The 15,478-nt window shown below is 37.5% G+C and overlaps 1 protein-coding gene across 3 annotated transcripts; it reads right to left on the minus strand.

The window, feature by feature from the left end:
• Positions 1-10,203: 10,203 nt before the first annotated feature.
• LOC113354461 (F-box protein At3g07870-like) lies at positions 10,204-12,703 on the minus strand. Of its 3 annotated transcripts, none has more exons than XR_003361889.1 (2): positions 10,882-12,703; positions 10,204-10,218 (listed from the first exon to the last, which is right to left on the minus strand). XR_003361889.1 is itself a non-coding variant. In XM_026597788.1 (2 exons), exons 1-2 carry the CDS (start codon positions 12,361-12,363, stop codon positions 11,011-11,013), a joined length of 1,197 nt encoding a protein of 398 aa, XP_026453573.1. In that variant the 5' UTR covers positions 12,364-12,703; the 3' UTR covers positions 10,545-11,010. The 3 variants fall into 3 exon arrangements, 2 of the variants coding, with proteins under 2 accessions (XP_026453573.1, XP_026453572.1); XM_026597788.1 differs by lacking the exon at positions 10,204-10,218 and having other exon boundaries at positions 10,545-12,158; positions 12,315-12,703; XM_026597787.1 differs by lacking the exon at positions 10,204-10,218 and having other exon boundaries at positions 10,545-11,078; positions 11,199-12,703.
• Positions 12,704-15,478: the final 2,775 nt, after the last annotated feature.

The raw sequence follows: 15,478 nt of genomic DNA on the forward strand, positions 1-15,478 counted from the left end.
GGTGGACTGGGCCTAGGCATTTTATCAGGTCCTAGTCAGATTTGTTTGCAATACTATAAGAAGGAAACGAGAAGAACAGAAGGGGGGTTCCGACAACTAAAAAGAAGCTGCGGCTTCAGAGCCGACATCGAGAGAAAACAAAGGGAGGTTGCGGCAACAAGCCAAAACCAGGAAGGAGGCGCGGCGGAGAGCCGTGAACAGGAGCTAGGGTTTGAGAAGTTTCATTGCCCTTTTTTCAATTATTTTGGTTTAGCTAATTTTGATTTCAATTTGTTTATGGTTTTTGGAAAAAACCATGGCTAGCTAATTCATATTTGGGTTTAGATAGAAGCCAATTTAGTTTTATAAACTCTACGATGATGTTTCTAATAATGATTCATTAATTAGTGATTTCTCTTCATATAGCTTGGTGTTTTATCGTTCATGTGATTTTGTAGATTATTTATGCTTTTGAATTGATATTTCGTGCTTCGGTTAAATCCCTAGACGAGGTATGCAAGGATAAATAGGTAATGCTTTAGGATCGCTACATACGAAGCGAAGGAAGTTACAGCGGAGAAACTATATTTTAGAATTTAATATAACATCTTCCGGGACATGAGATTGATTTCGAAATTTGTCTTGAGTGATAAATAGAGATTAGTAGAGTTTTATATGATTGAATTAGTGGAAATCGAAAACTCTAACAACCCTTTCTCATTTTTGTTACGTCTTTGTTATTTATTATTTCATTTTGTCCGAATTTCTGAAAACTCTCAAAAACATCATATTACGATTACTTAGTTTTTGGTATTAGTTGGTAGAGTATTTCACACTCCTCGTGGGAACGAACCGCATTGGCTATCTATATTACTATTGACCTGTGCGCTTGCGGATATAATTGGGTTTCATTTAATCATTAATTTTGGTTATCTAAAATCTACACCACTACATTCATTCCCTGCCCCTATTCTTGCAATGCAGATGTCGTAGCAGAGCTGTTCTTCAAGAATGTAGTGAAGTATTAGGGAATTCCTCTAGATATTGTGAGTGATAGAGACTCACGGTTTACAGGCAGGTTTTGGACTGCCTTGTTTGGAATGCTTGGTTTCGAACTAAAATTTTCTACTAGCAATCACCCCCAAATCGATGGTCAGACGGAGCAGATAAATACATTTCTAGGAGAGTATTTGCGTCACTATGTGACTGCAAGCCATGGAAATTGGGTGGCGTTGATGGATACGACCCACTTTTGTTAAGATTTGCACAAGACTTCAGCTACGGAGCTGAGTCCTTTCGAGTTAGCTACAGGCCAACAACCATTAACCCCTCATGAGATGACAAAGTATAAGAAGCAAGGTTCCTGTACATCAACTTATCGTTATGCAAGGTCAAAGACGGAGATGACTGAGCAGGCGCGTGATAATTTATCCAAGGCGCAAAGACAAATGAAGAAGTATGCTGATTTGCATCGCAGAGATGTGGAATTTGAGGTGGAAGACATGGTGCTGCTAAAGCTAACGCCCCAGATTTGGAAGAATATTTCTAGCAAGACAGCGCATAGAGGCCTAATTCCAAGATATGATGGTCCCTTTAAATTAATAAAAAAGAGTTGTAAGGTGGCTTACAAACTTGAGTTACCGGACAGGTTGAAAGTACATCCCACTTTTCATGTCAGCTTTTTGAAGAAGTACCATCCGAATTTGATGGAAACTTCGAGACAACAAGCGAAGCGTGCACCACCAGTAATCAGATCACAATTCGACAATCAAGTTGAGGCTATACTTGATGATCGAGTTGAGGGTCAAAGCAAGAAGAATAGGAGAACTTATTTTCTGATTAAATGGCACAGGTTGCCAGACTCCGAAGCTTCTTGGGAGAATGATACTACATTGTGGAAATTTGAAGAACAAATTCAAGCTTACCTACAACAAAAGGAATCGACGAGGGCGTCGAGTTCAGCTAGTAGGGAAGGTCTATGACGTAGCTGTTAAGTGGCCAAGTGATGATGCGCAACTGTGGCGCATTAGCAGAGACTTGGCCAAAGTCAGAGATGCTAGTACTCCGCCGTAATGGAGCAACGCAAGCCATAATAGCGGTATTGTATACTGAGTGCATGTCTGAGTGGCGGCTAGAGAATGGCATGTTCCAAACAGGGTTTGGACATGGCCAAGGATGTGAGATTAGCATTACGAGATGCGAAATGAGTTTGGCAAATAACCTGTATGCATGAGGAGTGTAGGCATGCAAGCAAGACTTGCATTAGCACACTTGCATCATTGGCAGAATGATGCACAGCCGTGATGTCGCAATATTTGGCTGGCAAATGCGTCCATCATGCAACGAGGCAGGATGACATGTGCAGGGAACATGACCTCAACAGTTAGAGTTTGTTACACGAGAAGTGGGTTTGCTTTATGATTTCTTAACTGTTAGGAAGGGCCTGTTTGGCTTGGAAAGCGGTTTGGCAAGTTAGACACAATTAGCTAACTGTCAGTTTTAAAGTAAATATGTAACTCATTGAAGTTACTTGTACATAGATTTTTGTAAGGCTATATAAGCCTGATCTTGTGAAGGAATTGGGTAATCCGGAACAAAAAGAGTGTGTAACCCTAAGTGTGCAATAAATAAAAAGGCTAAGGCCTGACTTAAAGAAAAGTTATGTTGGTGCATATTTCCCTATGATTTGGCTTATTGTTTATGCATCAAGCGGAGCGTGTGTATTTGGTTAAAGGCTTAGAGATTTGTGAGCAGAACCTCTATTTAGTACGGGCTGAATAGAGAATTAGTCAAGAAGTTGAAGTATTGGCTAAGTGCAAGTTGGCTGAAATTGTGTTGTGGAGCATATATGCCATTGCCAAGTTGTTTGTAGCATTTGGGTGTTGCGATCCTGTGACACTTACCATAGAAGCCAAATTAGTTTATTGAAGAATATATATGGTTTATTATAGATACTCGTTCGGTTTACTGTAGAAACCAGCATGGCTTGTTTTGGAAGCCTAATCTAGCTTATTATAAAAGCTTGTTCGGTTTATTAAAGAAATCCACTTGACTTATTTTCGAAGTCCATTTGGTTTATTATGGAAACTCGTTTATCTTATTATGGAAGCTCATAAGGTCCATGGGTCAACCTTAGAAACCCATGATCCGATCCACCAAGCCTAATTATACTCTCTCCAAAAACGAGATGGGATAATTATTGTTTAAGATAATTCCAAAATCCTAACAAAAGGAGGAAAATTATCTTAGGTAGGTATAATTATTCCTCAAGATAATAATTATTTATGATAATTGAGAATTCCTAACATAAAGGGGGTAATTATCTTAGGTGGTTAAAATTATTATTTAAGATAATTGATAATTTTTGTATATTCTTAAAAAGAAACATACCAATCCCTAAAGGATGAAATATCGTTATTACGGTATAAGCCAATAATAAAATACCAATAAACAAGAAATTGTTGCATTCTTGAAATATATTGAGCAACTTTAACTTTTTCTCGATAATAATCTCCAAAAAAAGGGATTTCTTCCACTTAAAATTGGAACACACTAGGACAATAAGGTCAATGGGTGCGCACCCAGCATCTTAGCGTATATCATTAGTCTTGTATAGACTAAATTGTTCTTAAATTGTATTTTATTTTGATAAAAAAAGTGTTCATAATCATGTTCATCCTATCCTATTCGTAGGTGAATGATCGATTATCTCATTGACCCAAAAGGTTTTTTTTTTTTTTTTTTTTCCTGATACCAAGAAGAAATATCATTAATAATGAGTAAGTTCTACAGAAGATCTATCCTCCAAAATTGTCGTAGAAATAAAGTTTGGGGGATATGTTAACCAGACTCTTGAAGTTTTAAAGACTCTTCCATGCCTGGCCAGTATATCTGCCGGCTTATTACAGACTATTAATAGACTTGCAGCGTCATAATGGGTTACTGCTTAGCATAAACTTTATATCTAAGATAAAAGATTGGTTTTCCCACGCAATATTTTGATGATCTCCATTGACAGCATCAACTACTAGCTTAGCATCAAGTTCAAAGCACACAGATTGTACGCCATTTTCTCTTGCCCACTCCATAGATGATAGAAGACCACCATACTCCGCTTGTTCTGCACTTATGTAGTCATTGGCATAGATGCACCTTCCACATTCATATGAACCTGCAAACTTTCGCATAATTAGACCAATGCCATTATGATGGATATTCTGATGTTTTTTATAAGAGGCATCACAACAAATAGAATAGTATGGAGCTAGAGGAGGATTCCAATGATGTAAATTTGTTGTGTTTTGCTGATCTGGAATCGTTGTTCTGCGCTTGATTCCCATATGCTTTCCTGTTCCTTGATTCAATAGTTGTATACTTCTTATAACTCCAGCAGGATTTGAATTAATATCTTGAAAAGTGCAGGTACATCGAGCCTTCCATATTTCCCAAGTAGTGTTTGCCATTGTAACTATCCAATCATCCACTAAATCATTCATGTTATCAGCGAACCAACTTCTTATCCACGTTGCTGCAGTATTTCCATTCCTTTGAATACTTTGGCTTTCCCCCCAGAACTGTAATCCAAATGGCCCTTGAAAAGTTACATTCATGAGAATGTGTTTTGTTGTTTCGATTTCTTGGTTACAGATCTTACAGACTTATCCTCCATAGCCCATATTTCTTTCCAATCTCTCGTTTGATGGAAGTACATCAGTCACACACTTCCAGAGAAAATGTTTTACTTTTGGCAGAGTATCTAAGCTCCATAATTTCTTCCAAAACCTTGTTGTTTCAATGTCATTCCCACTGACATTATTGTTTTTTATTTTCAGAAGTTTTTTATATGTTGTTTTGACTGAAAGCTGGGAATTCCTTGTTAAAATCCATACTAAGGGGTCTTCAGCATTAATAGGAATATGAATGCGAAGGATTCTTTCAGCTTCTGCTTGACTGAATAGTTCATTGATTAGATTAACTTTCCAAGATTTAGTGTCTTGGTCGATTAATTAATAGTCATAGTTGTAATTGCTCGCTTCTGTGGCTGAAACTATTGGAGTAGGAGGAGTGTTGCTACAAGGAAACCAATTATATGTCCAAATACACACTTTGCTGCCATCGCCTATAAGCCAGACACTGAATTCTCGAATGAAAGCCATCATGTTATATATGCTTTGCCATGCCCAAGAGGAGTGTCTTTTTTTCTTTGCATGTAAAGGATTACAATTTGAGAAATAACACCGCTTACATATTTGACCGTAATTGATCTTTCTGATTACGAAGCTGCCAAGCTATCTTTGCAAGGAGTGCTTGATTGAAATAAGATAGGTCATGGAAACCCATTCCACCATGTGATTTGTCTTTACTAACTGAAGGCCAAGAAACTAAGAACAAACCTTTGTTGTCTTCTTTTCCCCACCAAAACAAGCGATGCACCTTATCTATTTCTTTAATGGTAGTTTCAGGGATTTTGAAAACTGTCATGTGGTGTGATGACATTATACTTAGTGTGCTTTTGATCATCATAGATTTTCCAACTTGATTGATGAACTTACCTTTCCATTTAGACAGTCTCCCCTTCATTTTATCTACCAAACTTGAGAAAGAAGTTGTCTTCTTCCTATTTCAGAATAATGGAATTCCTAGATATTTCTCTTCTAAAGATATCTTCTTCATCTTGAGTCTTCTCAATAACATTCTGTAATGCCGAGGGTGTATATGCTTTAAAAAGAAAACCGCCTATTTTTGAAAGTTGATTTGCTTCCCTGACACTTTGCTGAAATTGTTAATCACATCCAGTAGAGTATTTACATTTTGAATATCAGCTCTGGCGAAGAGTAGACAATCGTCTGCAAATAGAAGATGTGTCACATGTGGTACATTCTTAGATATCTTAATACCTTGTAGCTTTTTGGTGTGTTGTGCTTGATCTAAAGACCTTGTGAGTACCTCCATGGTAAGAAGAAACAAATAAGGTGATAAAGGATCGCCTTGACGGATGCCTCTCGTTGGCTTGATAGATCTGCATAGTGAACCATTCAGTAGAAGATGTATTTCTGTAGTGCTTATACATTCATGAACTAACTGGCACCACTTGCTGCTGAAGACCAATTTTATCATAAAATTTTGATGAAAGCTCCACTCTACACGATCAAAGGCTTTTCTCATATCCAGTTTAAGATCCATATAACCTTTTTTAGTTTTTTTTCCTCTTCATGCATTGGATTATCTTTTGGTCAAAGATGATGTTATCACCTATTTGACGGCCTGGTACATACGGTGCCTGCATTGGAGATATAATCTTCTCGAGATGGTGTTTAAGCCTATTAGCCATGATTTTTGTAATCATCTTGTAGGTTGAATTACAGAGAGTAATTGAACGATAATCACCTGAAGTATGGGGAAGCTTTACTTTTGGTATGGGACATATATTAATTTTGTTCATCTTTCGGGGAATCCTTCCTGACTCGAAGAAGCTTTGTACCATTCTGATAACATCTTCCTTCACAACTGCCCATTGGGTTTGAAAAAATACTAGTGAAAATCGGTCTGGCCCCGGAGCTTTCCATGGCTGCATACATTTGAGTGCCTCTTCTATTTCAGTTACATCTGGAATCTTGACTAACGAGATATTATCTTCTTCGCTTATGCATTTTGGAAGTGTGTTTAGGAGCTCGTCATCGTTCACCCAAAAGGTCATATTTTATATTGTTTTGGAGATTTATTTGCATATTTTATATGCTTTTGGCTGTAACCAATAAATCCACAGATGATGTTAAATTTGTATGTCAAGTACAGTACAAATTTATTTATTTTCATGTTGAATGACATAATCTTTTATGGCTCTTGAAGTCACTATCTATCGTCCAACCTGGTGTTATTACTAATATCCAAAAATTATTATGAGTATATGAAACGACAAGGTAGAGAAGATGAAGTTTTGTATTATCAAAAGCTTAACGATACAAATCGGCATCTTTGCGATTAAATAGGGAGAAAACCCCAAAACGGAATAAAATAAAATCTTTCTCAACTAACATATTTTCTAACCATATACACAATATGTACGTATCTCCCAATACTCCGCCTCAAGTTGTATAATGAAGATCACGAATGCCCAACTTGCGAAGAAGTAACTCAAACTGAGGACACCCAAGAGCTTTGGTGAGAATGTCAACAAGTTGAGCGGTTGTGCGAACATGAGAAGTAATAATAGCACCAGACTGAAATTTGATCGCGTACATAATGAAAATCAATCTCAATATGTTAGGTGCGTTCTTGAGAAACAGGATTAATAGCAATACGAAGTGCGGATTGACTATCAAAGTATAGACGCATAGGCTCGGAGTGAAACAAACCTAGATATTTCAATAACTCCTTTAGCCATTTAAGCTCACTGCAAGTATGAGGCATGGAACGGTACTCGCCCTTAGCAGGAGAACGAGATACAGTGTGTTTCTTCTTTGTCTTCCAAGATATAGGTGAGCCTCCCAAAAAAACAAAGTAACCAGCAAGAAAACGACGACTAAGAGGGAATGAGGCCTAATCAAGTCACAACAAGCAGTAAGTTGAAGAGCACTATCCTTGTGTAAAACAATCCCTTGACCAGGATGGACCTTTAGATAACAAAGAACTATGAGAGCATCTTCGCAATGAGACACCCTAGCCCAGATGTTTCATATGAAAACAACGACTTAAATATGATTTAAAAGCAGTAATAGTAGCGGAATTATTCCCAGCAATAATTAAATCATCCACATAGACAAGTACGTTAATAGAATTTTCACCGCGTCGCAGGGTAAATAAAGAATAATCAGCGTAAGACTGTACAAATCCAAAAGTCTTAAGAGCACCTGCAAGCTTATCAAACCAATTACGAGGAGCTTGACGAAGACTATACAAATATTTATGGAGTCGACACACTTTACCGGGAGAATTAGTCGAATATCGTGGAGGAATTTGCATATATACTTCCTCATCAAGATCCCCATGTAGAAAAGCATTGTGAACATCCATTTGATGTAACTCTCAATCACGAGCAACTGCGAATGCTAAAAATGTTCTAACCGAAATCATTTTAGCTATGGGAGCAAATGTTTCATGATAATCTACTCCTTCCACCTGTCTATTACCAAGAACAACCAAGCGAGCCTTATACCGCTCTATAGTACCATCCGAATTATATTTAATTTTGTAAACCCATTTACAACCAATTGCTGTATTTCTTGGAGGAAGATAAGTAACAGAGAACGTGTCATTCTTATCGAGAGCATTAATTAATTTTCTTGGACATAATTAAATGCCAAATGGGAAGACGAACATCTTCAACATAGCTACTAGGTTCTTTAAGAGTAGTAATTTCCGTAAAAAACGAGTATGATTAGCCGAAAATTTTGCACAAGACACATAATTAATTATGGGATAAAACGTGCTTGAGGACGTTGATGAGTGAAGAGTCACGAAGTCGGAGGCTATAGCTTCGATGGTATTACATAAAAAATCCTTTAACTTAGTATTATGGAGTCGAGGCCGAATACTTCGTCTAACTGCCTTATCTGAATTATCACCAATAGGGCCAGACTTACCCTGTGCAGTTATATCGTCATATTAGATAACAGTGTCATATTAGATAACAGTGTCACACCGAGACGGAACAGAAGAAACTGGATCTAAAATGTCACGGAACCTGTTTGGTGATAATGTGACTGTTCCACTTCCTGAAGATGTCTCCTTTGGCACGTTCTGAGAAGATCCTTCACATGAGGCAAAATTCTCTCATGTACTGTCAGGCAAAGCAATCTGCTGTACTCCCCCAAATCACTCCCCCACTACGTGGCATTAATTTGAGCCATAGATTCAAGGAGAGCGGGCCCGGGGAAAATATGGGGTCGGGCATTTGTGCGGCTGTGTGAGAGTGGGGAATGCTGGGGGAGTACAGGCGGGGGCACTTGGCATTTTCGGGTTTTGTCACTTGTCTGTTTCGCAGGCATCATTAACCTGTCACCACATGTGACTGCGCAAATTTTGTCACCACATGTTACTTTACGAACGTCCATTGAAATCCTGTCACCAACTGACACGCCTGGTTCACTACTGTCATCACCTAACACACCTGGCAGAATAGTTTCTGTCACTCCCTCTGTCTGTCCTCAAGCAGCTGATTGCTGAGTGTTTTTAGACGACAATAAACTGGGCTGATCTGCAGAGATTACAGTGCAGTCATCCAACCCACGCGGCATTATTTATTATTATTAACCTCGGTATTATTATCTACGGACACAATTCCATAAGGAAATTTGTTTTCAAAAAACACTACATCACGAGACACAAAAATTGTTCTCTTTCCAAATCAAATAACCGGCAACCCCTTTTTCCACCAGGGTAACCAACAAAAGTACATTTTCGATTTCGTGGATTAAACTTATTACGACAAGACTTGCATAGCATAAACATCCAAATACTCGGATATAAATATAAATAAGAGGCTTTTTATGTAGCAATTCATATGGAGTTCTCCCATTGAGAAAGAGAGTAGGAGTGCGATTAATAATATAAGTAGCACTTAAGATACACTCACCCCAAAACCGAAGAGGTAAATTGATTTGAAATCGTAAAGCATGTGCCACATTCATATACGACGATGTTTGCGTTCAACTCGTCCGTTTTGTTGTGGTGTATCCACACATGAAGCTTGAAATTTTATGCCATGTTCAGCAAAGAAAGGAATTAATTGAAGAAATTTTGTACCATATCACTGCGCACCTTCTTAACTTGTCTATCAAATTGTGTCTTCTATATAGCACAAAAATTCTGAAAATTTTGCACAACCTCGGTTTTATGTGCCATAAAATAAACCCAATCACAACGAGAGTAATCGTCGACAATGGTAAGAAAATAATGTGCACCACAAGAAGATGGAGTATGATAAGGACCCCATACATCACAATGAACAAAATTGAAGAGGTCATCCACTTTATTCCCACTAACCGGAAAAGTAGTCCGAGTTTGTTTAGCTTTAAAGCAAATATCACATAGTTCATTAAGAAATTTCTGACAATCAACTTTATTCATTTCCGGAAGTAAAGAAACAACCTTATTAGACGCGTGACCTAAACGTCTATGCCATAAAAAATAATCTTCTCCGGCAGATACTCGATTTGCAGTAATGAGCATTCCATTATGGAAGATATAGACCCCGTCTCGTTGCTCACCCACACCAATTACCGTCCTCGTATCGCGGTCCTGTATCACATATATTTTATCATCCAAGGTGACAATACATATAAATCTTTAATTAAACATGCTAAATAAATCAAGTTGCAGCGGAGATCAAGAAAGAACAAGACACGGAATAATTTCATATTGTTTTCAAACATCACAGTGCCTTCACATGGAGCATGAGAGTATGTGTCAACTTTATGGGAAAAAACCCTATTTCATGAGTCTTAAATAAAAATTCTTAGTTCCTGTCATATGTCGTGAAATCCCTGTATCAAGTATCCATTTACCATAAACCTTCAAATCATTATTCGAATTTTTAAGCATTTGTACATTGATTTTCCATTGGGTTAGTAAGAGTATTATCAAGATCTAGTCAAGACCTCCCACCAGAATTAATCTAATAAAATAAATGTGAAAGATTTTGTGAGCTCAAAACTCTCTTCAACAAGTTAAAACGTGACATCAGAAAGGCGAAAGATGTGACAATATCAGGTAGCTGTTCTAACACTCTTGATAATAGAACAGGTAATGAATGAAGAAGGCGACAAAGCGCAACCTTATCTCTATCTTCTTGTACTTGAGAGGTGACCTAGTGGCGAACCATTTAATAGATTGAAAATTATGGAAATCCCATTGCAGCATATGATACACGAATTGAAGATGGAATTTATACCAGACACGTACAATATGCAAAAATCCGTATAATTCACTGATTCGCCAATATTACGAATTTGCTAACTAGCTATGGAGTACAAGGTAGGACCTATCGTATTTATCCTAACGCCATACGTATTCATCAAATCCGAACCCTCCCTATACAGTAGAGCAATGAGGAGAATGTAGAGTATGACTCGTTTGGCCATCCAATGATATTTCCGAATCTGCAGCATTCAAATATACAAGGCCATGAGTATGCATAATTGCCGTGCATCTATCACGTTCAAATCCCTGCTTATAAATAAAATCACAAGTAGGTAAATCTCCTAATAGATTGTATATACATAATCGGTCATCCACGCGTCGTCTTGCCAAAAGTAGGTCTTTCTTCCTGTAGTACAAAACCTTTTCAAAATTCCAGTAGACATTCTTACGAGTCTTTGAAACCGTGGCAGCAGAATGCGCTTTAACCCAACACTTGGTCATGTAGTTAAAGACCCATATGAGCACCTCAAACATTGATGAAGGATCAAACAAGCACAAATCACCTTTCATCTCAAAAAGTTGAAGCTGCTCACCGAACCTTGTCAAAATATCATCATCAAATGGCATAACAGCTTCCATAGTGCTTAACTCCTCGGTTTCTATGTTGAATGACAATATTGAGTTCGACAAGCTAGGGAAAACATGGTTCTCGGAAAAATACCCTTTACGATCAACCATCCAATGCAAGGTGCCGTTAAGAATTACAGCGGGACTTGCATTACTTGGACGATAACGGCCACTACCTGCTCTTCTTCTCTGATTGGTTCGTATACAGAGAATATAGAACTCATTTTGTCGTCCAGCAATGAAACATACATAAAGCAATTCATATTCCTTCTTACGAGGATGGAAGTATAATCCACACACGTAATAATGAGAACACCGAGAAGTCACAATTACTTGTTGTTTAGTAATCGGATTCCAAATACAGAAAACAGGCCAACGACTATGGTCGTCTTTAAATAATAGAAACCCATCGTATGAATCGAAAAGAATCATCGACTTCCCCCAGCAATATGCATCACATCGTCTAAGATCCAAGCTTATAGCCTCAACTCTATTCTCAGAGTTCTCGTCGAAAAGAAAAATCTTGATGCAACTGTTAAAACGTAGCGTAAGAGATTGCACAACAATACATGGTGAAGTAGCTCGATTTAGGTGCGTCCGTGTAAAGAGTGGAGTTGTGATCAAGTCATATAGAGCTTGCGAATCCCTTTGCAAACTGAAGATGCACTTTGCTGGAAGTCTACCAAATATGTCTGCGATAATATCGGTTGGAAGATCAGGGAGGGGGAGAGGACCATCAACTACCAGAAGATTATCCAAGGGAGAAATTTGTGTATTATCAGGAACATGGTTTTCATGAGAATCGGGAAGAACTGCTTTATTATTTGCAAATAACGGAAGACACTCACCACAAAAGATAGAAACCATGCATCGAATTATAACATCAAACATAGCCATTCGATTTAAGCAGAGAAAACGGATCTGAACAATACTCAATCAATAAATCAAACGAGGAAAATCTGATGAAGAAGTATGACAAGACGGAGATTTAATATGTACGTAAGATGATGATCCGATTGCCCTCCTAACCCGTTTTCAGATCTGTGAGATCCTATCCCAGTGATGATTTTACTTTTGTAGGTTCTGATGATCTATGAAAGTGATTTATGTTTCCATTATGAATCCAGAATCCGATTAGGAAATATATGGATCCCCAAAATATAATTTTTCCATAACGGATGGAACCGTCGATTTGGTGCATCAAAATAGCGGAATTACATCCACGTCCAACCCATCACCCGCGAGTTTGATACCCGCGGATCAGCTGGTGCCGGTGTCCATGGATTTTAGACTTGCACCGACACCTAACCTAATATTTATTGTGTTTTTGAAAATGAGTCCATGTCCAATCCACTATTCATTCTGAAATATAATTAGCTTATTAATTTTCTGGCTGCGTAATCCAACTCTGTCGGTCCATCTGTGAAGGTAAAAACACTTTGAACTAACAGAACATGGAACTGTGGGGATAAACATACCTCGCCACATCTAAACCGCTGCTTATTAAGGTTCGGCTTGTGTTCAAAAAATCGTACTAGCTGAACTTTAACAATTTTTCATAAATTTCTAGGAAGACTCTTTTCTTTGAAAAATATAGCCGTTGAATATATAGATACTTGTTGTTTTATATTGTAAAAAACATATGCTCAACAAAATAGCATCCCCAACTTCTAAGTTTACTCTAGCAGAAGATTTGTCTCTTTGCACTAATCACGTAGCACACTATCCAAAGAAGGGTGACGAACAATGAGTGAAGGGTCTGACGAGTATGTACTACTTGGTTAGAATTCATGAAGCCTTTTGCACGAAAACAGGTAATCCTCACAGCCGGGATAGTGCGTCCTTGTTTTGCCGAATTCAAACTATTAAAAAAATGTCACAAATTTTATAGCTTTAGTTCGGATAGTTAGTTCATATCGACTCAAGGGTGAAACAGACTCTGAGATTGTAGTGCGAGCTCTAGAGGAATGACGAAGATGGAAAGGAAAGAATTTCAAATACGAGCTCACTCCAACATCCTTAGGAGATTTCTTATTACCCATTTGGGGTATTAGAATATCTATTGTAAGGCTACTATGTAACAAGGATGTAATCAACAATTTCTATAAATGAAAAAACTTTAATTTGAATGATGATGACTCTTGGGTAAAAGTTCACTGTCAGGTTCTACTTGGATGAAACCATGTTTATAAGCCGAACCTGACAAGAAACTATGGGTCGTTTAAATTAGTCAGGTTCGGCTTGAATAAAACCAAGTTTATAAGCCAAACCTGACAAGAAACTCTGGGTTGTTTAAATTAGTCAGGTTTGGCTTGAGTGAAACCAAGTTTATAAGCCGAAATTGACAAGAAACTCTGGGTTTTTTAAATTAGTTAGGTTCGGATTGAATGAATCCAAGTTTATAAGCCGAACCTGATAAGAAACTTTGGTTTTTTTAAATTAGTTAGTTTCGTCTTGAATGAAACCAATTATATAAGTTGAACCTGAAAAGAAACTCTAGATTTTTTTAACTTGTGAGGTTCGACTTGCATGAAACTAGTTTTCATTGATGATTCGGCTTGTTAGGTCAATTACATACAAGACGAATCTGTCACTAGTTTATGAGATGAACACATTGTCACTAGGTCAATTACATACTAAGGTTGTTCCAAAAAACAACACATTCCACAACAAAAAAGTAAATCATTCAAATATTGCGTTTTGAGGGTACATGTAATTGCAATTCTAATGGTATCATCCTCATCATACACTAAAATCAAAAGACACAAAATAGATTGAATACGCGGATAAATCCAAAGAATATTTTTATGGAGATCCTAGACGAATCCAACTTCTATTATTTTCCACTCGACCTTACATTTTGCGGTTTCCTCGTTAACAAAATCTTGTTGTGTCATTTACTTTTATTTTCCCCAATTATAATTGCCTTTATTATAATTACAAACGTTAATTCCTATTTACTTGATAAGTAATTCTATTTTGTTTGGTTAAGTCCGAACCTTTTATCAAGTAAACACACTTCGTTGTTGTATTGTCTTGATCTCGTATCCATAGACGATCACACGAAGTGTGAACCGATTAGTTGCATTGTCTCGACTCAGTCCATAGACAATCACTTTCGGAGAAAGGACTTATAGGTAGGCAAAGTTTTAGATTGAGGTATATCTGGGACCCTCGTCTTTTCAGGTTCTCCAATGACGAATAAGCGTTTTAACATTTTCTTCGTAGATTGAGATTGAGGTATATCTTGGTGATTGACCATACCAAAGCTTCCCATTCTCCATTGAAAGAAGACAACATCATGTCATTATGTTCATATTGTTTCATGAATTCCCTCTTTTTTTCTATTAGTTTTTCCGCCGTTAGTTTAGCAATATTCTCTAATTCTTTTATCTTCAGTGGTTGAATTATCGGCTGGCATTTTTTCCTCACTTTGCACCATATATGAAACGTACAAAGAAAGTTAAAAGCATCCGAAAAGAACACATTAGGAAGAGCACCCTAAATTTAATCGTTCTAACCCCCAGACATAACTTTTTTTCTTCTCGTTTTTCAAGAAACAAAAGCCACGGTGAACGGTGCCTTTGCCGACGTATGCCGAACAATGTTCATCAATGACATCTCATATTTGTTAGTATTGTATATGAATCCAATATAAAAACTTGTGGGAAACAAAGAGCCAATTGGACGCATTCCAGGTGGGCAAGAAAAAGGTGTGTCACTTGACCAAAGTCATCCAATATCTTTTGGAAAGCGTAGTTATTCTTCAGCGCTAACAACATTAATTGTTTCATCACCATCCTACCTTGCAAATTGAGTCTTCTAATCTTATTTCTTGCGTTGTAGATAGTTTGCATAGTCAACTTGTTATTCTTGTCGTCCTCCTTCAATTTACTAAGAATCCTAGACGGTGCAATACGTGCTCGTGTCATTTTATCCACTTCTAGATTTTCATTGGGTTTGAGTCACGCTACTTTTGCATATCCATAAAGGTCACGTGGACGTGTGTGGT

This window comes from Papaver somniferum, chromosome 2 (assembly GCF_003573695.1).
Source record: "Papaver somniferum cultivar HN1 chromosome 2, ASM357369v1, whole genome shotgun sequence".
Lineage (NCBI taxonomy): Eukaryota > Viridiplantae > Streptophyta > Magnoliopsida > Ranunculales > Papaveraceae > Papaver > Papaver somniferum.